Raw genomic sequence first — 14,613 nt, 5'->3', positions numbered from 1 at the left:
GAAAAAAATACTTAAGATGTTAATAACACTGACCCATCAAAGAAATCACACAGGGAAACCTAAAATTAGGTTCCTATTTACTATCCTCAAGTTTACAGACATAAAAAGTAACAGATATTTATAACAGGCATCATTACTCAGAAAACATGACATGTCTCATTTCAAATATGATTAGCAAGTTGGTATTTAACAAATGTGAATTAATCGTTAACATATAAAACACAGAATACCAAGACTGTTTTTTAAAAGAATTGTTTATTTACTGGACCTGGGGCAGATTAGATACACAACCAATTTTAAATTTACATCTTTTAACTCTATTTTGAAGTGTTTTCACACACACACGCACACAAATTGGCATGCAACAGTTGTCCTAAGGTAAAACACAGTCACCTTAAACTGTTGCAAGTATTTTCACCCAAGGTTGAAAAATTGTTTGTCCTGAACATGAAAACCTGTAACAAATTTAAATTAATTATATAAAACTCGTTACTTGTAGTTTTCCTCTTGCAAAGATCCAAAACAAAAGTACAAGTAACCAATATACATCAGTCACAACATAATCCTGGATCATCCCCACACCAAAACTAGATGCTCCTTTAATTTTAAACCCATCATCAGAGGCCAAGAGAAAGTCATTTCGTTTTATACAAAACAAAATTCACATGTGCCAAAAAAAGAAAGACCCAAGAAAAACAAAAACAAACACCCTAGTACTGACAGTAATGCTCAGTACACTAATTAAACAGTGGCCAAAATGCCACTGATCAAAAATAAAATAGTGGCTGTATATCACTGCAAAGAAATCCAAGAGGCTTTTAACCCTTTGGCTTCAGAAATCCAGATTTTTCCAATTATGTGAATGCATACCTCCTCCGTGCCAAGAGTAGAGAAAGTGGATGTGCCAGCATAGAAAGAAAAAGAACCACCGTTCACTGCAACACCCAGGAGAACTGGCTTTAATAGAGACTTCTTACAAGGTTAGGCAGAAACCAAAAAATGGTTATTAGCTGCTTGTGTCAACAATTTTAAGTGGAGGTGATTGAGTTCTAAGGTTCAAAGTAAAACTTTAAAGGGGAAAAAGGTTGTTGGTTTAAGTCTTATCTTTAAAGCAAAAACAAGATAGACAAAGTATAAAAGTACCAACCTGGTAGCATATTCTAGTCACAGAGCTCTGCCATTAGGCTGGACAGAAAATGTCAAGATTCAGATTGTTGTTTCTGGTAAGGACTCAACAACAAAATGAACCTTTAATGACTTGAACTGCAGGATAAGGGATCCCAAGAATGCAGTCATTTTTAATAAAGTACTATCAGTAAAGTACTATCCTGAACAAACTGCATTTTACTATGAAAACAAAAGGAAAGAAGATATAATAAGGACTATACACCTATATTCCACTTACAGTGTTTGAGTTCTGGAAGGACCTGTATATGGAGAAAGAACTGAAATATGAAATGCCAATCACATGTCAAATTTTCACTATAACTTTCCTAAAAAAGTGTTTTCCCCCAATATCTATTAATCACAAAGAAACAGAAGCTGTGAATGTACAGTTTAGAAAATAAAAACGTAGAAACTAATGACATTATTATGACCAAGATGTTTGGTAAACAGTGAATTATGAGTTTCGGATCATCAGGAAAAGGCTTTTTAAACAACCCTCCGGACTTCAAAAAATCTCTTCAGGTAGTAGATCTGTCCCAATGTCATGGCAACTAGAACAAGAGCTTCAAAGAAGGACCAAAGGACCACTCTGCTGTTTGTGTTGTCATTGACTGTTGAGGACAAACAAACAAACAAAATTTAACCAAAAAAAAAAAAAAGAAACAGCATAGGCATCATAAATTATCCCCTATTCTTAACTCCATGTGAGAGTAATACTTCACACAACATTCACAGTACTCTAAATACCTCTGTCTTTTGTCCCCAAGCAACTTAACGTACTTAGAAGCAGAGAACTTTAGATTTAGATGAGATCTTAAAGATTCATGGAGTTTAGCCAAGCCCAATCTGATTATGCATGAGAAAAGAGAGGAAAAGTGACCTGCCCAAGGTCACAGTCTAGGGTTAAAACCCAATTCAACACATTAGAAAGTCCCTGCATTACAATCCTTTTTGCTGAATCAGAAAATTGACTTAAAAAAAAAAAAACAACAAGAGATTATTTCAAGATCACAGAGTTAACCAAAAAGCACTACCTAACAAGTCAAAGTGTGTCCGTCTAAGCGCCTTTCTCTTTAAACATTTATCCAATAAATGCTTACTAAGCACCATGTACAGTACTTGGTATCTGTTCCAGATGGTGAGGTTTCTCACTTTCATGGACCAATACTGGCAGCTACTACTAGACAAACCTGAACTAGTCTCATGATTTACCCCATTTTTAAGCTAAGAATTTGATCATCAAAGGAACAGCCGTGACTATATTAATTTATTCCACTCAATTTATACCACATTCTTTCAATTTCCTGATCAAATTCCTTAACTTTTTAAAAGCACTGGGTAGTTTCTGATTTTTCTGCAAATGGCCAATACTAAAAACAATAATAATGAGGAATACAGTAATATAGATGAATAACTGACTGTCGTATTTTCAGATGTACACCATTTATAAAAAGATAAACTAGAATTGCAATAAATGCTGGACTGATCACTCAGAAAGAAGTGAAAAGCAATTAAATGTTTCCAGAAAGATAACTTGTAGTTACTCAAGAAAAAAAAGTGGGTTTTTTTTCCAGAGTAAAAACAGACACATGCCCAAGAACATTAACTAGAACTCTAAAAACCACCAACACTTACATTTTAGTGCTAATTCCATGGCATGAAGTTTATTTCTGCTGCAAACTTAGTAACCAATTTCTAGCATAACTGAATGACTAGCATCTTAAAATTTTTGTCTAAAAGGGGAATGGCTGAGCAAATACTTCAAAATATTAAGCATCCACATAAAAAGAAGTATTTATGTCTCCCTTCACTTATAGAAAAATGCATCTTTAAGCTTAAACAGAACACACTGAAGCATACTAACATAGGAAAGTAACCATCTAGGAAAATGTGTGTATAGAAGACGCTGTACTCATGCCATTCACACATTAGCCTGATCTAAAAGCAACACAGCGCTATTACAATACTGTAGTGTAAAAAAAAAGTCTCATTATAGCCATCTCTGAGAAGCCAGTGTTATAGGAAGATGTACAAATAACAAACAACATTGTGGGAACTATTTGATTTGTGAACTTAAACTGAATGTCTAAAATTCTTCTCTGTTTGTGAAACAAATACAAGAGTATCTCCATTCAAATTAACGACGAGAGAATAAGGTTGGATGTCCCCATAGACTGGAAGATTGGTGCTTCCTCTGGCTGCTGTGTTCGCAAGAACCTCCTATTTCCTTAAGCCACCTGGCCTGAACTAGTTAAACTGCAAAGCAGTGAAAACTCTGAGTCCTCACACTTTGTTCACTGCCCTTCTCATCCCAGAATGGGCTGGCCCCCACCTGGGAGCAAAATAACCAACAGGTGAGGGAGAGAAGGTAGGGATTCCAGAGGGTGAGGAGATCAGGAGTGCAGGCAAGGAGAAGGAACCATGGTGGAAGAGGCAAGAGAGTATGCATAAAAGCCTTGGTCCATCTCAGGCCCCATTCCATCCCAAAAAAGGGAGAACAGAGGCACTTCTCCAGTCTGTTACATTTACTCATTATTCTCCCAAGGAGAGGTGAAGTCTACGCTCTAGGTCTTAAAGGGGCCTTTCCATCAGCAGCAAGAATAGATGTAAGAGTGTGGGAAGAACAGAAATCACATCTTAAAGAAATTCAACCTGTTCTTATCTATTTGAGTCGCTCTTCTCTCCACTCCCTACCCCAACTTCAAAACAAAGATTCCAGACATAAGCCACTTTGCATTTACAGACGAGCTTGCTCCCAGTGAGGTCTATCCCCAAGGACAACCTGGAGGATGAAGATACTGAATGGGTGTGGACCTGGATCTAAAATATGGTCATCTGGTCTGTGGGTCAATATGGTACCTCTTAATTTTAAATGCAAAAGCAACATAATTAATGCTACATCCTGGGCTAAAACAGGCTTTTGCAACCTAAGACGGGATTCCAATTATCAATGTTTCTGAAGACTAATACATTCTCAGTTCCCAGTTTACAAACTTGGGAGCCCAAACTGATCTTCACCTGGTGAGTACATCTATTCATGGTTTAATGCTTTCTATTTTAACTAGACTAAACCTTAGGTTTTAGAAAAACAGCTAAGCCTCAGCATATAACATTGACCACACTGGCACAAAAGTTTCAGATGTGTGATTTAAAACCAATGCAACACCACAGGGAACTCTGTTCAATGTTATGTGGAGAGGAGTCTGGGGGAGAATGGATACTTGTATATGTATGGCTGAGTCGCTTTGCTGTGCACCTGACACTATCACAACTTTGTTAATCGGCTATACTCCAATATAAAATAAAAAGTTAAAAAAAAAAAACAATGCAATATCCATTTTACAGTTTTTCCTTTCTGCTTTACGAAAACCATTAGCTTACTCCCTAGCTGACCATACATTTTTTTAAACTCTTAATGTTTGGTTCAGAATGAATGTCCCAATGATAAACTAGTCTAGTACAAAGCTCTACAAAAAAACACGTATACTCAAAAAAAAATATCTTTGCATAGATGTTTTTTTAAGTCAATATTTTAGTATGATTATGTTTGCAAAATTTCCAAAAGAGGAAAATACAAGCTCTTGGGTAATACACCATCACCAATTCATGGCCCCCAGTCAAAGCATTAACTTACTTGCTCTGTGTATTCTCTCCCGAACTTCCATGTATTCCTGTTCATGCTTTACAGCTGTCATCGCCACTGCGAGCTCATTAATCATTTCTTCTAGCTTGTTCTGGTGAGCTAGAAAAGGATTTGAAAACAGATTAGCACATACTTGGCAATCTCTTTCTGAAAAATACTTATAAAGCAGTAAAAAAAAAAAAAAAAAAAATTCCTCCAGAGAAAGCATACAAAAGAAGCTATTTTTTTTTTTAATTTTTAAAAATTTATTTTATTTTGGGCTGTGTTGGATCTTCGTTGCAGTGCACGGGCTTCTCACTGTGGTGGTCTCTCCTGTTGCGGAGCACGGGCTCTAGGTGCGCGGGCCTCAGCAGTCGTGGCACACGGACTCAGTAGTTGTGGCTCGCAGGCTCTAGAGCGCAGGCTCAGTAGTTGTGGCGCACGGGCTTAGCTGCTCCGCGGCATGTGGGATCTTCCCGGACCAGGGCTCAAACCCGTGTCTCCCGCATTAGCAGGCGGATTCTTAACCACTGTGCCACCAGGGAAGCCCCAAAAGAAGATATTTTTAAGAAATGGCTCAGACATCATTTGGGACTACTGATGACAATTTAATTCTCAAAGCATTTTTTAAAGTTCATTCCCAGTAGAGAAACCTTTTTCAGAGTAGGAAACATACTATACAACGTTTACTAACTAAAGGACTACAACCCTAAGAAATGTCTTCCAAGGAATTCCTAAGTGAAGTTCACTAAACCCACTGCTAACCATAGTGGAGAAAAAAAAAGACTGGCGGGGGGGTGGGGAGGGGCTGCCACAAAACATAAAATAAACAAAATCCTAATAATAATCCTATAAATAACAATATTTAAACTAAATCAAAATCTACTCTTAAAAAATCATGTAACTCTAATGTTAATTTAGGAGTAGTATCAAAACTGACTTTTAATCTTTATGAAGCTGAACAGAGAAAAACATGAAGACGTTCTGAGGAAAATCCACACCAACTCAACATTCTTCTATTACAGTCAAAGCAATAATTTCACTATAGTGGGAAACAGCAGACACTGCAAGTGAAGAAACAAGCTCTCAGCCGCGCAAAGTTTAAAAGCAGGTATTCTCTTTAGCAAGGTAAACTAACAGTTCTGAAAAATAAGTGTATGCTTCTAGGTAGTGCTGTATTATGATAATGAACAAACAGGTATGAAAAAAATATACCACAAGGGAAGACTGCATCGGAGGGGTTTCTTCAGGACTGCCCAAGATTGGGCCTCATCCTGAATTCCAAATTGCCACAGATAATCCTACATTTCTTAAGAGAAACCAAGAGCCTCTACCATTTTAAGGTAGTTGGGCTGGAATCACAAATGATCCCTCACTAGCTTCATGTCAGAAGCCTACGCACTAGGTGGAACCTTTAGAGCACAGTTTCTCAGGAGAAGCACTGTGGACATTTTGGACCACATAATTCTTTGTGGTGGGAAGCTGTCCAATCCATTGTACGACCACCAACCCAGCCATGAGAATCAAAAATTTTTCCAGATACTGCCAAATGTCCCCTGGGCGGCAAAAATAATCCTAACCTGAGAACCACTGCTTTAGAGGAAAGCTTGATTTTATAGCTGCCATTCACTGATATTAACAAGCAAAAGCGAGAATTTTAAATATCGTGTTAAAAGATTTAAGAAGAGTATTCACATTCATCAGCCAACATTTTCTGACTATTTAGAAAGGACTAATTTCCAGAAAATGAACGAAGTCAAAGCCCTTCAAAACTCCTAATTCTCCTTGAGAATTAGCCAAGTCCTGAACTGCAAATGACCCTGAAAAGCAAGCACAGAAATTTCTTAGTAGTATGATTCTCTAAATTCTATAGATTTCAACACCTAAAAACAGTTCACCTTCTTTATGTAAATACTCTACTAAGTGCTCACTATCTAGGTCAAATGATATCACATTAATACTATGAAATACTATTAAAACTACTACTACTACTACTAGTTTCCAAAAATCCTGAAACGTACTGTGCTCCAAAAAAAAAAAAAAAATCCTTATGTGCTGGTTCCTGGTAAGCAATTTATCCAGAAGAATCAATTTAGGGTTCGTTGCTGGTCAGTTGAGGAATAAAAATTAATCCAACTGCAACATATGTCTGACAAAGCTTTTGTCACCTTATCTAGACATGGCTCCTAGAACTGCATTTCACATCTGACCAAGTTTCAAATGACCTAACCTGTATCTCCTGTAACCAAATAAAAACCACCAAAAAACAACCACTCTAAAACTCTAAATTAGTTGTAGGTTTTTTTTTTTAACTAAGAGAAAAAACAAAAAACACTCTCATGCTAACAAACTGAGGTTAGAAAGAAGGAAAGCAGAAATTAGACAGTAGCCAACAAAGATATGCAGAAAGACAGGATGTTGTCAAAAATCAATCCACATACCATCCCAGGTATCTCCACCACCTGAAGAAAAGTGTAAGATATAAACACACACATACAAAGAGTTTAGCTAAACTAGTCATGTATACAAATGAGCAACTAAATATGTATATACCAGAGTAAGCAAATTAACAGAACAAACAACCTAAGACACATGTAACCTACATGCTTACAAGAGCACAAGTGACTAAGAAAAGCTGCCTGAAATGGCAATTGTAAAGAAGTAAAATATAAACATGAACCTCCAATAACTTCTTTTTGTTAATTAGGAGATCTGGATAAATAAAAAGTATATTTCACAAAAGGTTTTTGGTCGTAAATACAGTGAACCTAAAATAAGATTTCAAACACTCCACTCAGGTGGATAAAATGTACAGAATTAATATTAACTCTTAGAATGCGATATCAATCTTCTGAATGTTCATCTCACCTTCTGTTTCCATGTCTTGTCCTTTGGGGGCCTCCCCAATATCAATGGTGAACATCACTATCTTTGGAGTCATGGTGGACATCCTATTGCTAAAACAGAACTTATATGTTCCATCCATGTGAGCAGCAAATGTGTATTTCCCACTGGACTCCCGGTCTCCTTTATAAATTCCTTTATTATCAGGCCCTGTAATCTGGAAGCAGGAGAGAAATGCGTGAGACAGCTCAAAAGATTTAAAATTGTAAGTGATGTCTGTTGGCAATAGAACATTCTCTAAGAAAATGTAACCTGCCGTTGGCTCCACTTCAGTTACTGACAGTAACCTCTTTAGGCTGCAGTTCTCCCATTTAAGAAACAAGGCTCTCTGAACACCTTTCAACTCTACATTTGTCTACGTGACTACATTTGTCTTATTTGTCCAACTTAAATGTAAACCCCCCAGAAACACACCTTACACTTGTCTTCAAGTGGCCCAATACCACCAACAAACAGGCAAATATGCAGCTGTTAATATCAAAACCAGAAAAAAAAAATCTCTTTAAGAGTTTTGAGCAAGCTACACGTCTAGGTTTTCCTGGTTGATCTGCCGGTAAAGGAATCTGCTTTATCTGAGATGCCTGAAGGCCTAAGGGAAAGGACTAGGCTGGAAATTGGGAGCCCCATGTTCTCACCCCAGTGTGTTACAAATCAGCTGTTCGGCCTTGCTCAAGTCAGTTCCTCTTATGAAGCCCGTGCCACCTGTAAAACTTGCAGACTGAAATAGTTGATGTCTTAAGATCTTAGCTAATTTTAAGTCATTCCTTCCACCATCTCCTTATTTCTGGACTTCACTTGTTTTGTGCGATTTATGTCCTGCTCAGTTGATGGTCACTGTCAGATGGAAAATCCTTAGACCCAATTAATCATGCTAACAGGTGAATTTAAATAGTAATTACATCTGGTTTCCTAAAAAAAGTCAGAGGCGAGTCATTCCCTGGGCTTAAAAAAAGACACAGGAGAAATTTTAGGGACTGCTAGTTTCTTAAAATAATTTTCCGTTTTCTCCAGATACTACGCTGCAGTCACTTCTAAACTGCATGACCCAACTCCACTCTCCCAGTCATGAGATGGCTAAACGAGGTATCCGGAGGTTTGTGTAAGAACGAGTTAACTCGGGTGAAAAAATAAAGGCAAACACAACGCGAACGTCTGCCTAGCACTCCTCCATAGCTTCCGATTTACTTTTTCAGAAGTTTCCATGCCACGTCCCAACTTTAATTCGCGCTATGAAGGGAAGCAGCTGATGACCGGATCGAGACCTGCCATCAGCTAAACGCGACTGTGAAGCGCCTCCTGGGCCCGGAGCTGACACGCGGCGCCTGGTCGACAAAGCTCGGCGAGAGGTTCCAAGGGGAACCCGCCGTTCAAGTTGAGAATCCAAAGCAACCGCGCAACGGCTCCGTATCCCGAGCGGAGCCCGGAATCCGGGCGGGCGCGGGGAAAGGGGCCGTTAGGGGGTCGCCGGGTGGCGGCTCGGGCCCCTCCCAGTACTGGGACAGCGGCCTCCGTGTCCCGCTCCCCCCGCGGGCCCCGGGTGCCGACAACCCCCGAGCGGCCGCGCGACCCCGCCTCGGCCGCGGGCAACGCGCCCGCACCTCCACGTCGATGTCCAGGAAGCCGCCCTCGGCCACCTCGAAGATGAGGCCCATCTTGGTGCCCGAGGTGACCCGCTCGAAGAAGCACTCCTCGGCATGCGCGTCGATGCTGACGAAGTAGCCCGAGGCCGTGGCCAGGAGGGCGGCCAGGAGCACCAGCAGCTCAGCGAGCGTCACCATGGTGGGGCTGGGGCCGAAGCCAGGACCGGGATTGCGGCCTCCAGAGCCGCCGTCGCCGCTGCCGCCGCTGTCGTCTCAGCCGCCGCCGCCTCAGCTCCGCCCCTTCCGGCTGCGCCACCCGAGGGGGCTGATGCGGGCGCCGTGGATTGGTGGGCGCCAGTAGCTGCCACGTAAAGGACGCACGGCGGCTGCCGAGGGACAAGGCAGCTCTGCGCGGCCCGAGCCTGGACGGTGGCTCCGAAGGACCAGAAACCATCGTCCGCGTCCCTATCCCCGTTCGCGTACAACCTAAGTCTCCGTAGAGCACACTAGAAAGCGGTAGTATCAAGAAACCTCTTCCGCCCCATGCAAGACCTTCTTAGGATTATCCATAAAGACGGCGAAAGATTTGGAGGCAGCAAAGGAGTGGAAGGAGGAATGGGGCTGAAGCCAAGGACTTGAGATGTTATGTTAGCCTCCCCTCACCTCGCAACAACCGACTGGGGAAGGGTGGGGACGGGTATAGACTGGGAAGTGGCACGAGGAAACCTCCTGCGATGTTGGAAATATTTTATATCGTCACCTAAATGATGGGTACATGAGTGTTTACGTATGCTTTTTTTAAAACTCAAGAAGCTGTATACTTAAGAGTAAAAAGAGTATTTTACTGTATGTGTATAATACAACTGCAAAAAAACAAAAAACCTTTACCTTGTCTACATCCTCCAAAATTAGAAGTCTCTCACCTCCCCAAAGTCTTGCTGACACCCCACACCCCTTTAGCTCTTGCCAGCTACTAAGACAATTTTTTTCCACTCTTTGCCTCCTCCTATACTCCTATTCATCCGTCAAAACCCAACTCAGATGTCCTCTCCAGACCTCCTTCTGCCAAATACTAGACCCTTCCTCTGTGCTTACAAGGCAGATTTGTGCCTACTGAGTTATTGTTATTTACCAGTCTGTGTCACTCATGAGGCACTAGTCCTGGCATGTGTGTACTATGCTCTTAGGCTGTAGCATAGGGCCACAAAAAACCTCACTCATGACATGTTAGCTGACATATCAAGTTCACTGAACTGGCCTGAAGATGAGATCTGGGTTGTTACTCCAGTGTTGCACATAGCTGTGTGACCTTAATTATGTTCCATCACCTCTCTGAACCTTAATTTCCCTATCTGTAAAAAATATGCCACCACATTCTTTGCTTATCTGGTAAAGTTATCATGAGGATACGGTGACAGTATGTACATAAATGTGCTGTGCAAGTGTGAGGGATTATTTCTTCAAAGGCTATCAGGCAATAGGGGGCAGTAGTGGCCCAGTATCCAGTTTCCCACTCAGGTGTCAAGAAACAGGTGCAGCTAGGGTGATGGAAGGTTCCTGGCTGTGACAATGTGTTACTGAACTCAGAGTTCTAGTAATGGTCCCCTGATTCCCCACCTTGCAAACTATGGCAAAGGCCCTGCTTTTCCTGGCAGGTCAGTTCTGTAGCGTTATCCTGGCAGCCTTCACTGGAGGGAGGCTCAGCCTAGAGCTTGCTTCTCCAGCCTCACCAGCCCATTTAGAAGCCACTCTTTCCCTATAGTAAATCTCTGCTTCTAATACCTTAGAGGTTTCCTATTAAAGTGAATTAAACTGACAAATATAGCCTTTTTGACTTCCCAAGCAACCCAACTCTGTAGAAAAGTACCAAGAACAATTCTGTTTTTATCTGGATGTTAAATGTTAATTTTCATTTTCAAACTGATTAATATTCTAACTCCACGTGTCAGGGATTTAAAATGTGGACACTTAGCATCTCAGTGGACCACAGTGAATTGTATATTATGGGGGTTTTATTATGTAAGTCATGGGACCCAAATTCAAATGCCTTCAGGGATCAGGCAGTTTATATGAGATGGCATCAGCTTAAGGCAATAGGGAGTAGGGAGGACTGTGGCAAACTGAAGCATAGATACTGTATCTAAATACATTCAACTCCAATTTTTGAAAACGTGGTGGCCAAACCGAAGATGCAGCCAGAAGTCATCTATAAATTTATATGTTATATTATAAAAGTAATGGTGCTATCAAAAATTGGAAAAGAGACAAAAGTAACTCTAATCACAAAGCTATAAAATCTGTCAACTACATGGTATATTTTCTTCTTTGCCCAGGTTTTTCTTTTTAGCATCCTTGTCATAATTACTTATCAAGTATCTTTCAACAGTATTTCAGGATCTGAAGACAAATTAACTCAAAGAACTACAAGCTCTCAGGATTTGTCAGGTCACCCGCAGAGTTGTTCAGCCATCATCACCACTGTCTAGTTCCAAAACATTTCATCACCCCAAAAAGAAACGCTGACTTATTAGCAGTCATACCCCATTCCCCATACCGCGCCCCCCACACCCAGGCTGATCTACTTTCTGTCTCTATGGATTTGGAGGAAATCATATAATATGTGGCCTTTTGTGACTAGCTTCTTTCACCTAGCATAATGTTTTCAAGGTTCATCCATGTTGCAGCCTGTGTCAGTATACCATTCCTTTCTATGGCAGAACAATACTGTATTATGTGGATAGACCATATTTTGTTTACCCATTCACCCATTGATGGACATTGGGTTGTATCCACTTTTTGGCTATTATTAGGAAAGCTGCTATGAACGGTCACGTACACATTCTTGTTTGGACATAGAGTGGACAAGATAAATTATTTCTTCTTGGAATCAGAGGCTTGTTGTGGCAGAGACTAGGAAACCAGGTTAGAAAGTGATGAGGGATTTGTATCAGTTGCATAGTCAGTTCTCCAATGCTGACAAGTTTTAAAGAGAATAACAAAGGCTGTTTCCACAGAAAGGCTAAATCAGCTTTCTGCTGTCTGGGTATTAACATTCCCTGTCCCTTCTGGTCCCACAGAAGTCTTTTTTAACATTAGGAAAGAGTAAAGGAGACTAGAGAAATTTCTTTCATTTTTCTTTTCAGTTTTTTTTTTTTCCACGCCACACGGCGTGTGGGATCTTAGTTCCCCAACCAGGGATGGAACCCGTGCCCCCTGCAGTGGAAGCACGGAGTCTTAACCACTAGACCACCAGGGAAGTCCCTCATTTTCAGCTTTAAAATGTCACTTCTGGGACTTCCCTGGTGGCGCAGTGGTTAAGAATCCGCCTGCCAACGCAGGGGACACGGGTTCGAGCCCTGGTCTGGGAAAATCCCACATGCCGCGGAGCAACTAAGCCCGTGCACCACAACTACTGAGCCTGCGCTCTGGAGCCGACAAGCCACAACTACTGAGCCCACGAGCCACAGCTACTGAAGCCCATGCGCCTAGAGCCCGTGCTCCACAACAAGAGAAGCCACTGCAATGAGAAGCCCGCGCACCGCAACGAAGAGTAGCCCCCGCTCGCCGCAACTAGAGAAAGCCCGCGTGCAGCAACGAAAACCCAACACAACCAAAAATTTTTTTAAAAGTCACTTTATTAAAAACAATATTGATATACAAAAATAATGAAAATTCAATACAAGTTTGACCACAGTATCAGCACTTTATCAAATAAGCTGTTCTGGGGGACTCCGTGCTAGGCCTTCAATCTCAGCCCCATCCCAGGCCTCTCTGCTCACCTCTGCATCACAAGGAAATCTGTTTCCCAGGCTCCCTTTCACTCTGCTTCCTGGTAGGTTCAGCCGGTTCCAGGCACTGGCGGAAGATTAGAGGGCGGAGGAAGGAAGAAGCCAGAGTATTTGTCTCCCTCACTGCTTTGGGAAGCACCTCCGCTAGGGACTGCATGTTCAAGGCTCCAGCTCCTCTGAAGGTCCCGTTTCCACTGGGTGGTCCTGGGTCCTGAGCTTTGATAGTCCTAATTCCTCCCTTCCTTTCTCTAGTCCTAAGTGGGTTGGTGTCTTTCTGCTTTTGTTAATCTGTGCACTGTCTCACCATCCTGTTGGGTTACTCAGCTCTATCATTGACTGTTATGATGGTTTCAAAATGTATCCAGGAATTCCGTGATCCTCCTCCCTTCAAAAGGTGGAGCCTGGGGAATTCCCTGGCGGTCCAGTGGTTAGGGCTCTGAGCTTCCATTACAGGTGGCACGGGTTCGATCCCTGGTCGGGGAACTAAGATCCCACATGCTGCACGGCACAGCCAAAAATATATATATATATATATAATTGGAGCCTAATTCCCCTGCCTTGGAATGGGAGGCAGAATTGACTTAGTGACTGACCTCTGCCTAAGAGAATGTGGAACATGTGACAGTCTGTGACTTCCAAAGCTAGGTCAGAAAAGGAACCGTTGCTTCTCCCTTGTTCTTGCTCTCTCTTTTTTTTTTTTTTTCTGACTTTTCTTTTTTTTATGAATTTTTGAATTTTATTTTATTTATTTTTTTATACAGCAGGTTCTTATTAGTTATCTATTTTATACATATTCGTGTATATGTCAATCCCAATCTCCCAATTCATCCCACCACCACCACCCACCCCCCACCACTTTCCCCCCTTGGTGTCCACACATTTGTTCTCTACATCTGTGTCTCTATTTCTGCCCTGCAAACCGGTTCATCTGCAACATTTTTCTAGGCCCCACATATATGCGTTAATATACAATATTTGTTTTTCTCTTTCTTACTTCACTCTGTATGACAGTCTCTAGATCCATTCATGTCTGTACAAATGACCCAATTTCGTTCCTTTTTATGGCTGAGTAATATTCTATTGTATATATGTACCACATCTTCTTTATCCATTCGTCTGTCGATGGGCATTTAGATTGCTTCCATGTCCTGGCTAATGCAATAGTGCTGCAATGAACATTGGGGTGCATGTGTCTTTTTGAATTATGGTTTTCTCTGGGTATATGCCCAGTACTGGGATTGCTGGATCATATGGTAATTCTATTTTTAGTTTTTTAAGGAACCTCCATACTGTTCTCCACAGTGGCTGTATCAATTTACATTCCCACCAACCGTGCAAGAGGGTTCCCTTTTCTCCACACCCTCTCCAGCATTTGTTGTTTGTAGATTTTCTGATGATGCCCATTCTGACCGGTGTGAGGTGACACCTCATTGTAGTTTTGATTTGCATTTCTCTAATAATTAGTGATGTTGAGCAGCTTTTCATGTGCTTCTTGGCCATCTGTATGTCTTCTTTGGAGAAATGTCTATTTAGGTCTTCTGCCCATTTTTGG

At 41.3% G+C, this 14,613-nt stretch overlaps 1 protein-coding gene and 1 long non-coding RNA gene across 3 annotated transcripts in view; one reads left to right on the top strand and one right to left on the bottom strand.

Moving 5' to 3' along the window:
- Window positions 1–236: 236 nt before the first annotated feature.
- TMED2 (transmembrane p24 trafficking protein 2) lies at window positions 237–9,586 on the bottom strand. 2 transcript variants are annotated; one of them, XM_082353895.1, is made up of 5 exons: window positions 9,292–9,586; window positions 7,658–7,850; window positions 7,231–7,251; window positions 4,802–4,909; window positions 237–1,778 (listed from the first exon to the last, which is right to left on the bottom strand). In XM_082353895.1, exons 1-5 carry the CDS (start codon window positions 9,469–9,471, stop codon window positions 1,654–1,656), a joined length of 627 nt encoding a protein of 208 aa, XP_082210021.1. In that variant the 5' UTR covers window positions 9,472–9,586; the 3' UTR covers window positions 237–1,653. The 2 variants fall into 2 exon arrangements, with proteins under 2 accessions (XP_082210021.1, XP_082210022.1); XM_082353896.1 differs by lacking the exon at window positions 7,231–7,251 and having other exon boundaries at window positions 9,292–9,584.
- A 119-nt stretch (window positions 9,587–9,705) lies between these two features.
- The window catches only part of LOC309610702, a 111,759-nt gene continuing 106,851 nt past the window's right edge, over window positions 9,706–14,613 (top strand). Inside the window, exon 1 of the long non-coding RNA XR_014234142.1 lies at window positions 9,706–14,496. This is a non-coding gene — a long non-coding RNA (uncharacterized lncRNA). The remainder of the gene's footprint in view (window positions 14,497–14,613) is intronic.

Source organism: Balaenoptera borealis (genome assembly GCF_965194805.1).
Source record: "Balaenoptera borealis genome assembly, chromosome: 14".
Lineage (NCBI taxonomy): Eukaryota > Metazoa > Chordata > Mammalia > Artiodactyla > Balaenopteridae > Balaenoptera > Balaenoptera borealis.
This window is presented reverse-complemented; position numbering and strand designations above follow the sequence as displayed.

Coding starts and splice junctions, on each gene's coding strand:
- TMED2 (XM_082353895.1), bottom strand. CDS start 9,471: ATGGTGACGCTCGCTGAGCTGCTGGTGCTCCTGGCCGCCCTCCTGGCC. Junction 7,252..7,657: donor ACAAGACATGGAAACAGAAG/GTGAGATGAACA, acceptor ACTTTTCTTCAG/GTGGTGGAGATACCTGGGAT. Junction 4,910..7,230: donor TGGTGGAGATACCTGGGATG/GTATGTGGATTG, acceptor ATCCTTTTCTAG/CTCACCAGAACAAGCTAGAA.